At 41.3% G+C, this 20,701-nt stretch overlaps 1 protein-coding gene across 4 annotated transcripts in view; it reads right to left on the bottom strand.

Moving 5' to 3' along the window:
- INTS9 (integrator complex subunit 9) overlaps positions 1-20,701 on the bottom strand; it is a 69,110-nt gene that overhangs the window by 28,422 nt on the left and 19,987 nt on the right. For all 4 annotated transcript variants that reach the window (XM_080587823.1, XM_080587824.1, XM_080587826.1 and 1 more), the window contains exons 7-11: positions 19,341-19,461; positions 17,404-17,538; positions 12,320-12,431; positions 6,374-6,554; positions 3,785-3,845 (exon numbers count right to left, since the gene is read on the bottom strand). In XM_080587823.1, coding sequence (XP_080443949.1) covers positions 3,785-3,845; positions 6,374-6,554; positions 12,320-12,431; positions 17,404-17,538; positions 19,341-19,461 — 610 coding nt within the window. The remainder of the gene's footprint in view (positions 1-3,784; positions 3,846-6,373; positions 6,555-12,319; positions 12,432-17,403; positions 17,539-19,340; positions 19,462-20,701) is intronic.

Below are 20,701 nucleotides of genomic sequence, written 5' to 3'. Positions count from 1 at the left end.
TGGAGTGATCCATCCCTTCCCTAACTTCCTCCACTCCATTTCTCCTGTTTTCCTTCTGAGAAATCACTGGCTGGAATTTAGTTTGACTCCGGATCCTAACTTCCATCCAACAGCGTCACAACAACTCCAACCCCAGCGACCACAGGGAAACGCCTTTAAAAGCAGACCTTTTAGCTGGCGCACCAGTCAAAAGTCTGCAGATGAGACTTCAAAAGCTTGTTTGAGAATCCGGACACCCCATTCATCTGAACTTTAATAAGAATTGATGCTCAAATTCCACCTAAAATAGGGAATTTTGAACAATTTGCCCCCCCAAGGCAATAAATTCTACAGAGTGATTGCATGGGAGGAGATACGATGAACACCTACTACTACATTAAAGCAGAAGTAATGTGGAAGGAGTAGAAGAGTTTTGGGTTCTCTGCAGAGTTGAGCGTGTCAGGTTTTATTCACCACAACAGAACAAGGAGTGAGTTCAGAGCAGGTAACAGAAATCACAAACCTGGAAAACTTTCATGCTAGGAGAAGGAAAAGCTTCAAACAACTTAGTAGGGAGCGAAGAGTAAGATGAAATTGTTATACAGAAGACAAAGATACCTATTTATCTTCTTGTAATAATGGTTACAATACAATAAAAAAAAATGATTAAAGGAAGTAAACGCTCTTTTATGCTATGGATGAGGCACCACTGGAACTCATTGCTACAAGAGACTCTACCAACAAGCCGGGGGACTCCTTCCTTGTTTGTTTCTAAATCTTGTTTATAAAGCTAGCATCAAATGTCAGGGCCAGAAAGCATGCTGGGTTGGACATGTTCTGTAGATAATTAGCAGCTTACATCCTGGCCTCTCCCTCTTTGATGTATCACGTTATTAATGCTTGCTAATAACTAAGGGGCACGTTTGAGCGATTCCCTATTTTCTTCCAACAAGTGAGCACTAAGCACGTCTTTTCACGATGGACAATTTCCATCCAGTTTACGTAGCACAAGCCTACCATTAATTTGAAAAAAAAAGTAAGGCAATTCTCCACTAACAACCTATCCAATAGACACGATCGCTCAATGTCTGTTTCTGATGCTCATTAAAAATTTCCTCGAGTGTCAGTGAGCAGAGCTGCTGATTGTGAGGTCGTGGAGTCACAGATTTCAAGTGAGGGGGTTTACCGATGACAAAAAGGCTGACTGCTGGCTATGCCTCTAGCCTAATAACAAGAAGCCATGAGCCCAAGTCCATGCTCCCTCCTAGACTGACAGTATGGCCGTGGCCACATTATTCAGTCCAGGTCTATATTAAGACCATTCTGCTTGGCAAAATTACACCTGTGCTGTGTGTCAGTCATCCATATACATCTCCACGTTTTGACTGTTTAAAACCAAAACGTGCATCTCATAGAACAGAGGAGCAATATGATCTCGTGTTCTCAAGCGTGTCTTGACTTCTGAGTTATGACCTTAGAAAAAGCACTAAATGAAATAAACAGCAGGCTCAGTCCTCCTTTGCCTAGGTATTACTTGGTTTGGGGTTTGCTATTAGCCAAGCTTTTGAAAGAGCGTTGCTATGTGCCTAGGGCCGCTGCCTGCCATCATACAAATTGTTTTTGCAAAGCACCAGTATATATCAGGAATTAAAAATGAAAGGAACTAGCAAGTCATTTAGTCCAACACGAGGCAGGGGGTGGGGGGCAGTGTAGGTTTCTCCACTTGCCAGTGTTTATAAAGCAGCTGGAAGTGAGCACCCAAACAGATCATCTCTGCGGCGTTTGATGACGTGCTGTGAAATGCGAAGTACTTACTTCAGACAGCAATTCAGCACTGAAATGCCTAAGGGTACTTAATAGTTTAATAATTTAACGGCATTTAATAGTCATTTAATAGTTTGGGAGCCACAAGGATGTGGATGCATGCTGCCTGGTGTCATTTAGCACATTTAAAGGAACCCTTAGGCAAAAATTTAGGAAGCCTAAGGATGGCTTCCTAGAAATGACATTCATGGGTTTAAATAAAGTTGGTTGTGCATCTCATGATAAAATGTCCCTAGCTTTGTGGGTCATAACATATATGATTTGGCCTTGTCAAGCAAAGCCTGTACCTATAACAGTCATGTTATTCCCTCTGTGCTCTTCATTTTGTCACGAGGAAGCCAATCTGTTATCCACCCCTGAGAGTCTTTTCCTAGATAATTACCTTAATCTACACATGAAGCACCGAGGAATGTCTCAACTGATAAACAATTATTTGGCAAAATCTCATTATCAACAGGCCTCTGGAGAACATAAAATGTCCTAAAAATTAGAGGACAGTTGTCACTCTACAAACATAAAGACCCATCATGTACAATGGCTTAATTAATCCACTCTTTAACAGCACATGTTTGGCTTCTCATTTTTGGAAGGGTTTTCACTTAAACCTGCCGGTTCCAGTGCACATTGTGAAGTACAATTTTGAAGCAACGCTTTTGGTAAAACATAGGAGTCAGTGAAACCAAAGATACCGTGGATCAATAAGAATAGCCTGGAAAGCAGAAATGAGGGGGAAATTAGAAAGCATAGCCAACAACATGGCTACAGTCTCCTATTGAAAGATCATGGTTTGGGACTGATTTACTGGTGTGAATGAGATTTTTGGTTACAAGAAAGGTGTGCCCTACAGTCTGCATTATTCTTGGAAACAGATTATTCATAATTCATTGCGTATCCTCCTTGAAATGCATTCAAGCATGTGGAAAGAGCGAGGGCTTCTGGTCAGATCCTACTTCTAACAATGCCCTTGAATCATCTACAGATGATATATATATGATGGGCAATGGCAATTACCAGAACAAATCCCTGGACAAGTTGCCTCAGAGGAAAACAAAACAATGCCTGAAAAAGCATTTCATCTCTTAAACCTGCAATGGCTACTCCACCTCCTATCAAACCGTTTTGATCTGAGGAACTAAAAGAGCCAGTTTTCTGAAACTGCATGCCCCAAGTGGTTTACTGTCTTGCAGGAGTAGGATTTAGCCAAAATTACTTCTCAGTCCCATCTCTTCCTTTCCCAGCCTGCCTCCCACATACTTCAGCCAGAAATCTACCTGTTCCCAGTAGGGGGAATACAAGATTTCCTTTCTTCATACGAGAGATAACTCTGAAGGCATAAATGTTTATTTATTGTCTGGATGGCTAGAACTTCCCCTCAAACTATGTATTTTGACTCAGGGTAGATCCCCCCACCTTACTCCTCTTTGCTTCACAAAGATGCTAGCTCAAGTCATTTAATTTACAATTGCCAGTGACACCACGCAGTACTACAAGCTTTAACTTTCTTATATCAACTCCCTATTTCAAGATATCAGCAGACAACATGGTGCCTGTTTCAGCTAAGGAGGTAGGAGCTGGGATGGCGAAGCTGACTCTGATAACAAGCTCTTAGTTTTACAGACTTTGAAATAAACTGCTTGGACAAAGGGAATATTTGTGGTTGCAGTCTGATAAGAGCCAACATTCGTCCATGTGTACGCCAGATAGCCTTCTGCGGGGGAAGAAGTAAAACAGGCAAGCGTATGTAAGTTATACGCTGAAATAAACACCATGATAATTTTTGAGTTGAGGGAACACCATCATTCATTCCTCCCCCAGGTTCCTAAATTAATCAACGGAAAGCAGAGAAAAAAAATCTTGCATGAATAATGCCGCAAAGCTATGGAATAGGCGTATCACCAGAAAAACAACAGCCACAGGACTGCGTTCCAGAAACCCACTCACTCTGAGATCTCAGCAAACAGCAAGACCGTGGTTTACTTACCTCAGCGTGGGGAAAAGGAGGTTCTGGAAGATATACCTTTGTTTGTTTGTTATGACACAACCTTTACAAGAAAAGGAAAATAAGCTGGGTTAGAGAGCTGCAGAACATCCTGCAGTATCTGCTGCCATCTACTGTTAAAACTTTTCCTGGAGAAAGCCATTTCATGGCTGTGGTATCAGGTGCAAAGTCATTAATTCGTTTTTTTTTTTTGCTTCCAGCCTTTCTGTTTAGAAGACCAACACCTACTGGACATGATGAATTGGTCATAGCAAGATCACTAAGAGAAAGTGCTGCAAGTAATTTTGTACGCAGTATGTAACAGATCCCATTGCTGTGGTAAACAAATTTGTAACTCAACATCCATGTAATTTCACAGGCAAGACTTTAGCAATTTTTCCAAAGCCAAATCATCCTTGAACAGAAAAATTCCACTTGCCTCATCCCAATTCTCAGCAAGGACTTAGTCCTTTAGTTCATTATAATCTAATTCTCCTATGCATTTCATTATTGCAGCTCTAATATTGGCAAACTGCCTCTGACCACAGCATAATGCCTACCGTTCCCTGCTATTTTCTATCAATCATTTATTTTTAAAACACAAATATTGAAAGCTGTTGATTAGCCCTAGTCAGAGTCCTGATTCATCCTATTACAGGAGACAAAAGAAGATTTTTGTCAGAGGTCTGTGTGATGTTACAATCATCTGTAGTGACACTGTCCTACTGGCTTTTTCTGGGAAATATTACCCTTCTCATATATTCTTCACTTTATTTATTTATTTATTAAGCAACAAGCCTTGGTCAAACTAAATTTGATAAAGTCTAAGAGATAGTAAGAACAGGAAATTTCTTTTAGATGACTAACTGCCGGAATTGGAAGGCTGGAATCCCTGAATTTCAGCACCAGTTCTGATCCCAAATGTCTACGTTACACATTACAACCTCTGCCTCCACTTCCACCTAAGTAAAACATTTACTCTAAACACAAGTATTTGGAGATTAGCTAATGTTGGTGCTGACTTTTGAAAATAATACTCCACAGACAAGCAGAATTCAAGTAAACGGTGTCTGAATACTTGGGTGGCTGAATTGGGCCAACTAGACACAGCAGACAAAACAGAAGCTTCACCTGCACACTGCACTCAGAGCTGCCTTACAACCCAACCAGCACACGTAACATTCCTGCTACCCTGACCAGCAATATCGAGCTGAAAAGAATTATTATAGCAAGAACTATGCAGCTACCACTTCAGCTACTACTGAAATGAAATCACCACGTACATACAAAAAACCCTAACAGCTTAAATATAAACTATATGAGTCAACACATGCCAGTTTGGTCACACACTGAAGTTTGGTGAGGACACCAACGCTTGATTTTTCTGCTTTTGCTAAAAGTAATGTGTTAAAATTCACCGTATTTTGAGTTTCTTTAAGATTCTCCTGAGGGATCAATTCACCTCAGATTTCCGGGACCTCTTTATTCTTTCCTGAACTCCAGATTAAAAGTCTGGTGAGGAAGAAAGGAAGGAAAAGCTAACTTACTTTGCTTAATAAGACAGAGCACCTCTTAGTTTGTAAGAATTTAGGAACAATCAATGGTTGGGTTTTCTTTTCCATGGTTTAGAACGACAGACTAATTTAGGTTGGAAGAGACCTCTTGAGATTATGTATTCCAACCCTCTGTTCAAGCATGTTCTGCTAGAGCAGGTTGTCCAAGATTTTGGCATTTCCATAAACAGGGATTCTACAACCTCTCAGGGCAATCTGTTCCACTGACCACCCACCTCGTGGCAAAAAAAGTGTGTTGCTTCTGTTCAGACTGATCTTCATGCATTTTAATTTGTGCCCATTGGCTCTTGTTCTGTCAGTGGGCACTACTGAAAGGAGTCTGGCACCTTCATACTAATTTCCTCCGATCAGGTTTTTCTGCACATTGAAAATACCCCTGGAGCCTTCCATTCTCCAGACTGAAGAGTCCCAGCTCTCTCAGCCTCTACTTACATGAAAGATCATCTTTGTGATCCTGTTCTAGTCTCGTTCCAGTACACTTGTATCTTTTTTGCACTGGGGAACTCAGAACTAGACACAGTGCACCAGATGTATCCTCACTGGTGCTGAGCAGAGAAGGATGACCTCTCCTGACCTGCTGGCAATGCTCTGCCTAATGCAGCCCAGGATAGTGTTGGCCTTTTTTGCATTGCGAATGCACTGCTGACTAAGGAAAATTAAGTCTGAAAAATCTATTTTGCCTATATTGACAGAATATGGCTCTCATTTTGGGGGCATTGAATGAGACTTGCAGAAAGGAATATTTAAAAGCCACTCAAGTCAGGTCCATCATTGAATCACCAATTCAAGTACCAAAAAGCACAGACTATTTGAGTTTGCATGTTCTACAGGAAACGATGCTCCCTTAATTACAGAACATCTACTTACACACTCACGCACACCCTTGTGACACAGGAAACGTGCACAATTCTAATGAAGTATAAATCAGAATATGTCAAGTAGACATAAACTGCGTATGTCTATTTACCATAGTTGAATGTGTGAATCGAGCCTGATAAAGCAGCCCTTTAACACCTACCATTCAGCAAAGATCTGGGAGAACTCGAGGGAGCTGTTGGCAACGGGAGAGATGAAATAAAAAGGGACATTGGAGAGTCCAGCAGAGTCAATATACTGATACAGGCACTCCAGCAGATCATATATTACTCCAGACGGGTAACAGGGAACCAGCACATTTCCTCCATTCCGGACAGTCATAGCTAAGAGAGAGAGAAAAATCAATTAACGGGGTTCATATTTAAACTTTTTAATAGAGTTCCTTTAATCCAAACATAAGGCATAGAAAGAAGCTGCTGCACGAGCTGGCAGAACATCTTATGCATATGAATTGGGGAGATCACTTCTGATCATTAAACATATTTATTTACTGCTTTCTCCTGGCTTAGTGAAGTTATTATATACTCCATAAGCTGGGGGGCACACAACATGGGGAGCACATGCAAAACTCCTGACACGAGAGGGCGATCTTGCACTGGCACATGAAGATAAATGCCCAAACGGACACAAAACACCCTACCATCAAAATAAACCCTGCTCCATCTATCAGCTGTCCACGAGAGGTGAAGGACGACAGCTCACAGGTCTCAGCTGAAAGCACTAGACACGGTAAGCTGTTCTGTACACGGTGTTTTCAGGATGCTGGATGAGTGGCTGAAGATACAGGTATTTCAAACAGCCCTCAAAGGTAGAGGTGGGCAGGGGGAGTGCTTCTCCTTTTCAAAAGCTCTACATATTTCCGTGCCCTTTCAACATAACAAGAAAAATTTAAAACCTCAACGAGCTGTAGACAGCACAAGACTCGAGAAAAAAAAATGAGGAAAAGAAAAAAGAAAAATAGGTTTACTCTGTAATCGAGACAGATCCAAGTGCAACAGCAAAAGCAAGCACAACAGCAAACATTTTGTTCTTTTCGGCAGGATGAATTACAAAAATGCTGTACTTTATGAGAAAGAGGAAATACTTTGTCCAGCTCACTAAGCAGTGGCTGCCTCACTAAGATTTCATCTGTGGTCGTGGGGTAAAACCATCTACCGCTGTTAATTGCAGTGCAGCAGCAGTAACATTACGCATCAAGGCATTACACAAAAAGCTGTGAAAGAGCCTGAAAATGCATATATTAAATCCTGCCATAATCACTTCCTTGACTGCAGTTTATTGATAAGCTTTGATAGGGTACAGATCTAGAACATTAAAGGGTCTTTTTGCACCACCTAAATGCTCAAAGAAGATTTTTATGGCTGAATGTTTCAAGGTTTTATGGAGTCTAGGGAAATGCACAGACTCCATGATGGGATTTTTCACATACATTTAGGTGCTTAACTCCTTTTAGGAGTCAGTACCTATTAGCTGCATCTCTCAACAACAAACAGTGGTCAAAAGCACCTTCTATATCAGAGCTATGTTATACAACACTAACAGCAAGGTGAATTTATTGCTTAGGTTTTCTCCAGGTCACATACAAACTCTACCATTGAAATATTTGTGAATATGAACAGCAATACTTTACGTGTGCCTACAACTTGAGATGTTACAAGAAATCCCAGCAATGCGTTATATTATCCCTCTTACACGTCCAAGCCTCACCTATCCCATCTGTAAACAGGATGTGAAGAGAGGAATGAGGAGATTAAGAATGATATTTTCAAAACCATGTGGGGGCTGAAAGTTAAGCCTCTGGCTCCAGAAGCAGAATTTACATTGCTCCGTTGTACACCCAGAAATTCCACAAAGAGGAAAGATAAGTACCTACATCCACAGCAGCACGAATGCTGCACGGACAGAGGCAGAGGAGGCAGAGTGCATTAGTAATCAGTGTGAAACCCTGAGGAAAGGCACATGTCTGCACCTCTGCCTCCATCCTGAATGAGGATACTGGCTCAAACAGCGAGGTGTGGGTCTCCTTGGAACAGGGTCCTTCTTCTTTCACTCAGGCATCGACTCACCCAGTTAAGACAAATATTGAACTCCCCCATTTTAGGAGGCAGCAGGAAGAGCTTTCATCTCGTAACGGACTGGTTAAAGAATCTGCCCAGGCCACAAAAATCGGGGTTTCATTCTTAAGCCTTAGAGTTTGAATTTGTAGCTCTCCCTTCCCTGCAGGCATTGGTTCACTATACGAACCTCAGGCCTTTTCGATTGAAAACCAGACATTCAAGATGGTGGGTAAGGCCTCTGTGCAGATGCCAACTTGAATTTCAGTTCCCAGGAAAACTAGAGAGTTGGCTAGCAATAATTAATATAAAATCACTGTCTGGTGAGGGGAACACTTTTCCACCTGCAGACCAGGCCACAGACCCAGGCTTGCTGGCACCTTAAATTTCACGTTCCTGCCTGCACAGTGATGCACCTTTCAGCCTGGCCTAGGCCTCGGGACAGGAAAAGACAGCAATACAACTATCACAACCCTGACAAGACTGTGTGTGTCAACTTTTGGGCTTAGAATGTACTACTTCATTCCTTGGTGCAAGTTTATTTGTCTTTGCTGACCACAGAGAGTGATCTAAACAGCTGGGCAGTAATTCCTGGTGGTGCTCTGAGGTGTTTTCATAAAGGGATGAGGATTACCTCCCAGCTTCTCTGAAACAGGGATGAAAGCCTGTACAAGCGTATCGCTTTCCGTGCGAGTGGCAGGTTCAATCTGGCTCTCTTGTACAACTTTCTACACTTGTCATTAAGAAGACACGTATATTTGAAAGCTGTTTAAAGCCCAATTTATCTCTGTGACTGATGGCTGCACTCTCTTGAAAAAAGTTGCATAATAATCTTGGCATTTCAAATTTAGTCCCCTTCAGTAGCTCCATAACAAGTTGTTCAATTTACAACTCACAAAGAGATGCTTGCTTTTCCAACAGCTGCCACCACAAGGTCAAGTTGGCACCTAAAAAGCAAACTGTGCTCTTTTCTGCTTTATATAAACATGTGCACACGCACAGAGAGGCACGACCGCACACGCACGCAAAATATCACAAAACTGTCCCTACAGATAGTCTGGCAATTTCGCTGATGATGCCCAAAGCAATGTAAAAATACAACTGCCTTCCTCAAGCTGCAGAGTGCTGGTGCTGCAGTGCTGTACCAAAAAAAAAGGGGTTTGGGCTAAACGGAGACGAGCTCGGAGACGCAACAAAGTATGGTTTCAGTGGCGCACACACAATGTGGAGAGCAAATCACGCATGTGTCTTGGTAATAATGGGAATCAGCGTCCACGACTCTACATGCTGGGATGAAAACAGAGATCAAGGTGAAATTTTCACACTTTCAATTCTGTGCTTAACAACGCTTACTCACAAACATGCTGTTACCCTATGATAGACATTTTTGGTAAATTTGCAGTGTCTGCCTCTACCAAGTGTATTTTGAGCTTCTTGTGAAGTCCCCTGATCGTTCTGGAAATGGGAAAATATATGAAAGCTATTGTGCTCAGCTTGCCTCCAATATTGCTTTTCACAGTAACCTATTGGTTTTTGGACTTTACACATTTGCAAGAAAATGGATTCACTATTTTCTTCTCCTGATGTTGGGGTAGATGTGTAAATACTGCTGATAAGTGACAGTCCTACCACTGCAATGTTCATAGAATTATTTGCTTTTTTTCAGGTGAGTGCATTTTTTGGCAATACTGATGAATTTCCAGATCCTTACAGTGGCATCATTTTATGCATGTATCTTCCTTCCATGTTTCATAGTTTTCTAATTTCTCTGAGTTTATCTCTTTCAAGATTGAAGCTGGCTTGAAGACCTACAAAACCCTCAAAATAGTTCAGGATGTTTCTGTAAACCAGGACGACTTGTGCAGATAAACCCCCACCTGTATCTACAAATGTAACACATTTATTTATACGCATCCATCTTTTGGATTTTGCTTTGGCCCAAGCTACAGCCTTAAGACATTGTTTAATATTTTAAAAGCATTTTAATTAACAACAGCCTCGCTATTGTTTACTTAGCAAACAGCTGTTGCAGTTTAAGAAACCAGTGACCACCAAGCTGCTTGCAGGAGCACATTTGGTGGATAACTTGCAGCAGAGTTGGTAGCAGGGCAACATGCACCGCTCCTCAGCCTCTCCAGTAAAAAGGCTGACACTTCAGCTCAGATCTGCTTCCTTGGTGGTTTAAGTAATATAAGATGATAGAAACGATCATGTTACCATCAATCAGGGGGACAGTAAACCCCATAAAGGTCCAGAAGGGGCAGAGAAGGGCAGCAGCTTTGGATCTAGCATAACAAGGTCACCAAAACTTGTCTGCCAGCTTGTAATAAAATTAGCAATGCATGAAAACAATGAAAACACGGCCTGTAACACACAGACACACACAAACATAGGCATCATTTAGGAAAGGAAGTCACAGGTGTTAAGAATTTACAGTTTCAAGGAGAGGTTGAACAAGTTCCTGGAAGAGAAGTCCACTGAGCATTAACTATGCAAAAACCACGTTCAATTCAGGAAATTCCTGAAATAAAAATAGTTGAAGGCTATTAGATTACGAGGGGAAAGTATCATATAATCTCACTCTATTCTTCTGCTCTTCTCTAGACATCTGCTCATGGTCCCTGCTGGAGCCAGGATGTTGGCAAACAGGATCTTTGGTATATCCCAAGATCATTATTTTCATAAAATGCCAAAACACACCCTGTTATTAGGTATATTTATCCCTAGGAATCACCCTGACCCTGTAATTCACCTTTTCAGATAAACAAACCCCATGTAATTTCACCTTGTACTTAGGCCCTATGACCCCTGTTTGAACTGAAACATGTCCTCACTGGGGATATCTGATTTTGATTTAGAGATGGCGGGTGATGGAGGAATCTACCACATCCCTTGCATTATTTCCCTACCACAACTGTGGCAGCTCCATACTGGGATTGTGAGATAGTACACAGATAGTCAGCATCTGTGATTATGCAAAAGGATTTAAAAATTGAAGAAGGAAAATATCGTGTTTTTTTTTTTCTTCTTCAAGAGTCGATTCATATGTAAGGAGTAAGACTAAGAATTATTTGCACTTCAGTCTGTTCTCATCTTTATCTTGCAACCTCGGGTAAGCCACCTAAATACTGTACCTCCTATTTCTCCCAGGTGTGCAGCAGGGACCAGAACACTTGCTTACGGTGAAGATCCCCGGTTTAGACTTCTAATGGCTTTTAAAAATCTTTGTAACAATCCTCCTATCCTGAGGTTTTCAGTCTTCTTTGTAAAAGGTAGTTAGTTTAAAATAAACAGGAGATACCTGACAAAAAACAGGCAATACACAACAAGACAGACCTGAGAAAGTGGTTTGATGACAGAAGCCTGAGAGTACAGAAGAACTGAGGTGGAGGAAGGGGAGAAAAGGAGAGAACAGTACTGGATGTGACATTCCAAACAGGCTGGAAAATGCTGCCATTCACACTGCTATCACAGCTTTGCAATTATCAGCTTTTCCAGCTGTGAAAGCGTCTGATTAGGTTTTATATTTCTGGGGACTATAAATATATCTCGATATATTTTTTTTTAAACAGAGATTGTGCTGTTTGCTTTTGATATATTTAAAAATCAGGTGTAAGAAGGGAAGCAGATGTGCTTGTTTTCAAAACTGAAAATCACAAAAAAGCGTAAAGATTTTACACTGGCTTATATACAGGAAGGAAATAGTAATATCTCAGATGGGAACAATCTCCAAAACCTAGGCAACACATAGCCTGTTGGCAGCTAAGTGACATACTTAGCAAACCAAGAGCAGCAGATGATTAAATCTTGTAATACCTGTTCCATTCCAAAACATTTTAGGTACAACTTGTGTCTCTCTAAGCACTTACTGTATTAATGACATCAGGAGCACATCGTAAAATCTAAACAGCTAGTTTTATGCCAGAAGCTATAGCTGGACAACTTATTCAGTTCCAGGAATCTCAGAATTATTTCCCACCCAAAGCAATGAATAAGATGATAAAATACGCAGAAGCCTTCTTCCAACGACCTACCCAGGTTGCTGCAGAACTCTCCTACCATGCCATCTGGGTTCGCAGTCGGGATTTGTGTAAGACCCGTCAGGATGAGAACATCACTGTTTTTAAGAGAAGCCTGGTCCATGGGCTGAAACAGAGTACAGTGAGACAAAATGAATAACATGGGAGTCGTAACACAGGTTTCTCTGCTCTGCTCCAAGAAAAGTGCAACACATAAAAGATACAGCGATCAAGAAGGAGAACGAATGGAACACGTTAAACCAAACGTCCCTCTATCTGCGGAAATGCAACTGGAGTTAATAAAAACGCAACCGTTTACTTGCATATTTACAGCACAAAGCAAGCAATGGAACTGTAATTGGATGTAACTCAAAGTGGTATTCTCCATAGACTAATCATTTCATGGCCTTAGGAGCTGAACAACTGAAAAGACAACCCTTCCTTGCAGTCAGGAAGGGTTTAATGCTTGTGTTCCTATCTTGGCTGCACCGGTTTCCAACTAGCCTTCGCAAATCCTGGTGTCAGCACTGATTTCCAGTGCCCACTGTCTTGTCAGAGGGCAGCACCATTTCCCCCAATTTTACCATTTAGTGAATTCTCTCTGAAAGAGGTGAGATTGGCAAAAGACTTTGGGCCTGAAGCTCTCAATTTTGTGTATGAAACTCAACTTAGCATAGGGCTCTCCCTTGATGGTGAAGCCTGCTTTTCTGCTTGCAGTATTACAACCACGACTTTCAAGTTCTCACTTAAAACTGTTCAGGCTTTTTCAGAAGTCATCTGGTGAAACAGGAAATGACTACTGCAGGTAGAAATAAGAAATTGTTTTAGATTCCTTAATTTGATACTTTTTGCTTATTTATCTAAGAAATAATTACTTAACTTATCTAATGTAGCTGTAATATCATGCCTAACATACAAGTATCTTCTTAAAAGCCAGAAGCTGAAAACGGGTTAAAAATCACACATGCAACTACACAAAAAAAACACAACGCAGTGTTCCCAATGCAACACCAGAGCTAAACTGATAGAGAAAACATGACTTGCCTTACCAACCTCCCCTTGTGAACCTGACTAGCACTATGCCTTTACCCCGTATCTTTCTTTGAAGGCTGTGCTAGAGGCTAAGCTGTATCAAAGTGAAATAGATGCCTTCAGAGGGCTATGACCTCTGATCCCCTGCAGCACATGTTGTACTGAGAGCCTAAACTCGTAGGTACAGCCCTAGGTTGTGTGGTTAGTGCTGAGGGTAGTTATCACGAGGATCATCTTGCACGCTTTCTGCCCAGGCCACGTCTGCTTCCTGGGGGCCAGAGGAGGTCACCCCTGCACAGCCCATCCTGTGGCTCGCAAGTGGAGCAGAGGGACTGATGACTTAATGGTCCGAGGAAATAGCGTGGCGTTTTGGCCACTGGCAGGCTGCATAACGTTGAAGCAAACATCGCTTCTGCTTTGACTGTGCATAACAGCTCACACTTTTTTCACTAACATACTTTAAATGGGCACTTTATTAACGCAGAATAGAAAATGCATGTTCATGTTTCTTCCCCAGCAAACATACAGTAGAAATCAGAAATTATACATAAGTGTGACCTGATACTAAATTCATATATTCTTGATACCCAAAATCCAGCATAATCCAATCTTCAAGAGACAAAATCCACTTCTCCCTCTGCAGACATAGAATGGCCATAGTAAAAAGTTAACTTTTAGCCTTGCTCTGGGCTGGGATGCACTTCCCACAACTACTATTCAAGCGAAGGAGGGCAACTGCAGCCAATTGCACGGTATTTTATGGTTATTTTATTTTCAATAGACCCTCTTTGGTCTCACCAACTGGGAAAGATTTCTACCTTTCTACCAGAGGAGAACTGATGAACAGATTTTCTCTACTGAACTCAGAAGATCGGTGCACAGTTCCCTTGCTCACAGTCCCTCAGTGCCATTCTTGATTAGCTGAGAAAGACCTTGCACTCGCAAAGGTGCAGGGGAATTTCATACCAATTTCAACAGAAGTTTACACAGTGTATCACCTTGTAGGACCAGACTTGCTACATGAGATTTATCGCAATCTTTGACTCTCCATAGCGTGTCCATGAAAATGAAATGCCAATAATGCAATAAAAAATAATATCGAATCTGTCTGTGATAATGTACATAACGATTATGCCATATTAGATACACATAATTTCAGCTGCTATTGCACTGAGAGGGCTCGCATCGATTTTTGTGGGTTAATGTAAAGAATATGTCTTAAAAGGCTTTTAGTGACATGTCTGAACCTGTGCTGTCAACTCCTTTCTCCACTTTGGTGCCAACAGGCAATGGTGTCAATTCTATCCTCACCAGAGGATGAGGCAAAATTTTCAGTAGAGAGCATCTGCCAAAACACAGAAGTAAAGAGAACAATTAATGGTGCCAGACCTAACTCTCAAACAAACCTTTTTCAAAGCTCTTGAGTTATTTTCAGCAGCTACAATACAGCCTTGCCGAATCCCTCTCTCGCACTTCTTACAAAGACCCATTGAGGATTTCACAAGATATTCATGGTGTCATGTGGAAGATGGACCCAAAAGTCAGCATTCACTGCATCCAATTTCAGCTGTCTGTACATCCTGGGACATGTCTAAACTGTCCAAACTAACTGCTTCACTTTCTATCTGTTGTAATACCCAGTGACCTACGACAGATGCAATGTAACTCTGCTGATGATAAATGTAACCTCTGTGTACCTTAAAAATTCAAGAAAACTTTAAGTTGCAATTTATACCAAAGAAACAATCCCACTCTTCTTCCCCTGGCTGCTGATTCCCACCTGGTGCTGCCGCCACCACCACGCCAGCACTTAAATCCCAGTGCTGGCAGAAGGGAGGAAATGGGGGAAGGACAGTGGGACTGGGGGCAGTTTGAGTTGGGTAAGATGAACCTCATCTTGCTTGCACACTGAGCAAAGGAAATGCTCTCCAGGCTGTTACTGTGTATATTAGACAAGATGCAAGAAGAAGAAGCATTTTTCCAGTAGTACGTCCAAATAATCTGTGTCATGTCATCCTTATCAAACTGCTGATGAGAGCCTGGTCACCTGATACTCATTTTTGATAATTACAGAGGGAGTTCCAGAAGGCTGGAGAAGTGCTAAGATTTCACTGTTATTCAAAAAGTTCAGAATATATTTTTACATATCTTAAAAATATTTTATCTTAAAAAGCAACAACAAACACCACCACCAAGAAAATGCAGTGTCTGACACTGGAGTTTCATTATGACTGCTCACCACAATGCTATGGAGAAACAGGTCAGACAAACAACTTTTCACTCCCCGAAGAAAAAATGCTCGTTTGTTGAACACAATTTAGGCTTTGTACTACTCAAGATACTGTTATCACTATATAATATCTGTCCAACACATTAAATAGGTGAAGAGCTCGTTGGTAGGTCTCAAAGCACACTAGTTACTATAGAATCACCATGTTGTAGGAGCTTGTAGTGGTGTTCACAGGGATTAACACTAGGTCAAAATCTGTCTATTGTCTTCGACAGCCATCTGGAAGCAAATATAAGACAAAGGTGATATCTGATATGCAAATTATACCTGATAACATTTCTGATGTGGTGAGTAACAAGAAGAGGGCAATCTGAACGCATTCTCAACTACCTGGTATTGCTATCCCTTCGAATTATGCCTTAGTATAAAATAATGCAGAGTGCAATGGACTGCATGATAAAAATGAGAATCTCAGTGACCGTATGGGACAAGAAACAACATCCGCAGAGTGAATTGTCCAGCCCTCATCTCCTGTTAGCAAACAGACTAGGTTCTCAGGGATTCTGGTGGGTTTGTAGTACCATTTCCTGCACTTGTTAAAGCTGAAACCGCCCTGCCTAACTGCTACCATTTCTCCTGCAGGTTGCAGTGAGTGCGTGGAATCTGCTGCCCGTGGGCTGTGCTCTTACCAGGCAGATCATTCACACCCATTCCCTGCCACAGCAGGGTCATTTCCTTAAACCAGGGATTTTACCAGCGGTGCAGACAAACGTTCATTTTTGGAAAATGATGACACACGATCGGACTAATTCGATAAACCGAATCACCATTTCATGTCAATGAACAGAGAACACTCTCAGTTACCAAACCACTTCCTATAGTAGAAAGTTTCTCCTCACTGAAACACTATATTCACGTCTTGTCAAATACTACTGCTGCTTCTTCACTAGGTCTCGAAACAGGATAGCCCAGGCCAGTCTGAGGCAGACGAGAAAAAAGGATCTGGAGACTCTGATACAGTGCGTGCAGCTAAGTACAGCCGTACTATTAAGGATGGTTTATCTACTGTAGTTTTTCAGCTCCTGAGATCAAGCTTTTAAATGAAGGATGCTCAGAAGCAATACTCTTTAGCAGATATTCACCTTGGGGGAAATTACTTACTGATCACGAACCTGACACATTTTCTAAATTATTTTTAAATACCTCCTGCTAATATTGCTTTCAACTATTTTGACAACTTCTGAAGCACAGAGTACTGCAAACTTCAAGACATTCTTTGCACTAAGAATTTATGGATCTAGAGAGAATTAATTTACTGGAAATTACATCTACAGCACTATAAAGACTTTGCCCTTAGCAGAGCAGGGTGGAAATGTTGGCAGCCAGTTAGCTATCATTTCTCCCAAGGAAGGATGTTTCAGAAGTGATATAGAAGCAGTCTGCGAACTGTCTGTGAAGACTCTTTAGTGAAATATGGATTTTTTAAAAAGTCACTAATGGTCTATTGTTTAACTCTGTTGAAATTTTCCTATTTAATGCGAGAGAGAATTTCACAGGTGGTGAGTAGGTTAACATCAAGTCATCAATAACAAAGAATTTTGATTGTCCTTCCCTAGCAACTATTGATACCTGTCCACTTACCAGGGTGTTATATCTTCTCAACGCCTATTCAAAGTCTAGCCAGCTGCTAAAAGAAGTGTGTTTGACAGTTTCTACCTGATCCCATCTGGGTGAGCCTCTATTTTTTTTTTTTTAATTTTACGGTTGTTGTTTTTTTTTGTTTTTTTTGGGGGCAAAGGCAATTCCCTGTATAGAAGACTAACAAAAATGCCTATACCTGAGGGTGTGTTGTAAGCAGAGAAGATCCTGAAACGTAGGAAACCTTTTCGTAGTGCGACTGGATAATCCAATTGGAACTTCCAAGAGCGTAGCCTGAGCTGAGAGGGGTGACCTGTACAGCGCCAAACAACTCCTGAAACACACAGCAAGAGATATTACCTTCAGAGAGCCCCTGAGAGAAGTCAGAACAGGTCATTTTATCATCAGTGATATCAATTAAAAATTAGTTCTGTTATTCAAGGCCTGTATGAAGATGGTGTTTGTCTTACGTTTGCTGTTTTTATTTCCTCAGGTCTAACAGGACACATGCTCTGAGAAAAACTTCCTGAGGTTTGGCTTTCATCAAGACTCTTCCATGTTAACCGTCTGGTGTCTAACTGACTTCACACAGCACCATAATTCTCACTGGACACATTATCCGTGGTTTAGCTGGCTTTGCTGTATTGGGGAAGCTTGTAGGAGTTTTACATCTTTGAAGACTATACCCCCTTAGGCAAATTTTATTGTTACTGGTCAGTAGGAAAGAAGGAAGGGCAAGTAATTCTGTACTAATAGAAAACTCACTTTGGGTCACATATTTTGCTGTAGAAAATGTAAAATTAAAGACAAACACAATCACTTTCTGATTTTACTTATCACTCACCAGCTTTATTTCTTTATAAAATCTATCTACAGGTGATTTAGAAACAACTCCCTGCAAACTCAATTCAAATTTCAGTTTCAGCTCTGAGCATAAACAACCTGACAGTTTTCTCCTTTTCACATGTCATTGGAAAGCGTATTGCTTTATCTGTACACAGCAACGGGCTATACTTGCTTTGAGAAAGGAAAATAAGCATCCATGTATACTTCACTAATGTGTTCTACTTTCTGGTTACTGAATAATAGAACAAGTATTGGACTCATGCAATACTAATGATTTTTCTAGTATCCCAATATATATTTGGATGCCTCTCAAAACAAAACAAGGTCTCTATTCTTTTACTCCTCAGAGTTTGTAAACCAAGGCTCTATATTCTGATGACACGCAGATATGTAAAATGGACACCAAACCATTCTTGATGTTGCCATGTTTTGGGTTAGCTGAGTAATTAGGCTCTGATTATTTTATAAGTTTGCTTTGGGAAGAGATAAAGTATGCTCTAGAAATGTCTCCTTTATTCCAGTAACTATAAAAGAACGATTGGTTTGAAGGTACAAATCTAAAATAAAGTGAGATGCATCCACACTGTGGAGGCAGTCAAAAAGGAACATTAACCATCCACCAATACTGAAGAAGTTTAAGCACCCTCAACCTGCCCGGTTGTTAGACCAAGCTGCAGCTGTTACTTACGTGTGATACTTAGGTATCTCAGATTACTGAATTGTTGGTTCAGATCATTCTAGAAACTACACCAGATTATAGTTAATTGCATTTGAAACAACAAACCTTAGCTGGGAACCTTTGGAAAGGAGCGTCTGAAGTTCGGGTTGGACCATTAGGTTTTGTTTACAATTCCTAATTTGCTATATAAAAGAAAGTGGAGGAGGCTGAAGCACTCAAAAGATTCCCAGAAGTGAGATACAGTAACTCAGGAGGGGATGTGGCTTACAGACAGAGAGGATACATTCATTTGGTACATCCTCCCAGCTCTCAGTGGGCCAGCCGTCAATTCTAAATTCACAGGTACGCCTTAAAATTGGCCTCCCCTGAGGAAGAGGAGAAACAAATGGATACTCCCTGATTTCCAACAAACAACAACCCTTCCGGGGAGGCAGACTGGGGTACATTGAATACAATCTTGCTTTGCTTTCCCAGGTTAGGGTAGCTAGATCTTACACAGGATCTAGAAGGAAAATAGAAAAGGAAGGGCGTTTCTCAGTCATTTCTAGGGGAAAAGCTGGTAAGCAACAAGTTGTTGCTGTTGACCTGAGGAAAGCTTTGCAGATACTCACAATTTTCTGGGAATATCCCACCAGCTGGATCTTGCTGAGCGCAGCGTTCACCTCTGGCATGGTGTAGCACTTCCTCCACATAGACACCTCCACTGCGTCCTTCAGGGGGGCTGGCAGCAACCTGCAAAGATCAACAGGATCTGGGCATTTTCACAACTTCCTGATGGACCACCAGCTTTTATTTCCGTTTCTATTCTCCCGATATTAGATTTTCTTTTTTTTTTTTTCTTTTAAATATGCCTGGTGCTTCAAAGTGAGGAGCAAGGCCTTTTGCCTGTTCAGAAGCAGAATCAGATTTTGCCTCATCCCAAAGTCTGCTCTCCTTCTGCTCTCTTTGTTGTTGTTCCTACCCAGCCTTTCCTTCAAAGTAGCTGTGATAAAGGTGCTATAGCAACTCCTGGGGTATTTTTGCCACCTATGAAAGATGCTGGCTGATCTGACACGTCAACACGAAATGCACTGCTCGAATTGGTAGACACGGCTGGGACCTTGGTTCAGTGTCTGTTTTGCACGTCCCAGTTCTAAAACTAAGAATTTCAAAACGAAAGCAAGCTGCAACCTTGTGATTCAAATATTGGTACCAGATCATGAACAAATGTGCCCTCCGCTCTCAGTTTTGTAACCCCTGTCTTACAAGAGCATGGGACCTCCACTTCTTCGCCTTCAGCTCAGATACCCTGCCTGCCCTCGGAGTGCACTGGCAAGGAGACATTCGCTGACACTGCAGAGCACTCTGAGGTCCCCTACACGGAAGTATTTAAGATGTTTTACACCAAAGAAAAAAAAAAATCCATCCATTCTGCTCTCCACAGACGCTGCAAGTTAGCTGGGCAGTGTTGTCAAGGGAAGAAGTGAACCGTAATGTCACAGGCTGCAAGAGAGATGGCTAACTTCTGGGAAATAAATCTGCCTGAGCAACATGAACTGAGGCAGGAAGCAGAACAGCTGCCAAATGCATAAGAAGAATAGGATTTTTTTTTTTTTTGTATATTAAACCAATGCTAAATCAAAGGCTAATTCAAACCAATTTCAAAAGATTTATGGAAATTGGTCAAGTTTCTTTGATCAATTTGTTTAAAGGAATTTAATTTATTGTTATATCTACTAGGTCACTGAACTCCTCCATAATTTAAGATACTGAAGAAAGGATTAAGACCAGCTCTTGCCAAGAGTGCTGTACAGGTCTAGCGTGATAACTGTAATTCCAACACACGCTGGCTGAAAGCATACTGTGCTTAAGGAAACAAACAAAGCGTTCAAGGTCTTTTTTGGGAAGTCATAAGCAACAAAAGGCCAAACAATGTGGATAGTTGTCCACCACTGCACTGAAGCAAATTGCCTGTAAAAGCCTTTAACCTACC

The sequence above is a fragment of the Anser brachyrhynchus genome (genome assembly GCF_964034855.1).
Source record: "Anser brachyrhynchus genome assembly, chromosome: 3".
Lineage (NCBI taxonomy): Eukaryota > Metazoa > Chordata > Aves > Anseriformes > Anatidae > Anser > Anser brachyrhynchus.
This window is presented reverse-complemented; position numbering and strand designations above follow the sequence as displayed.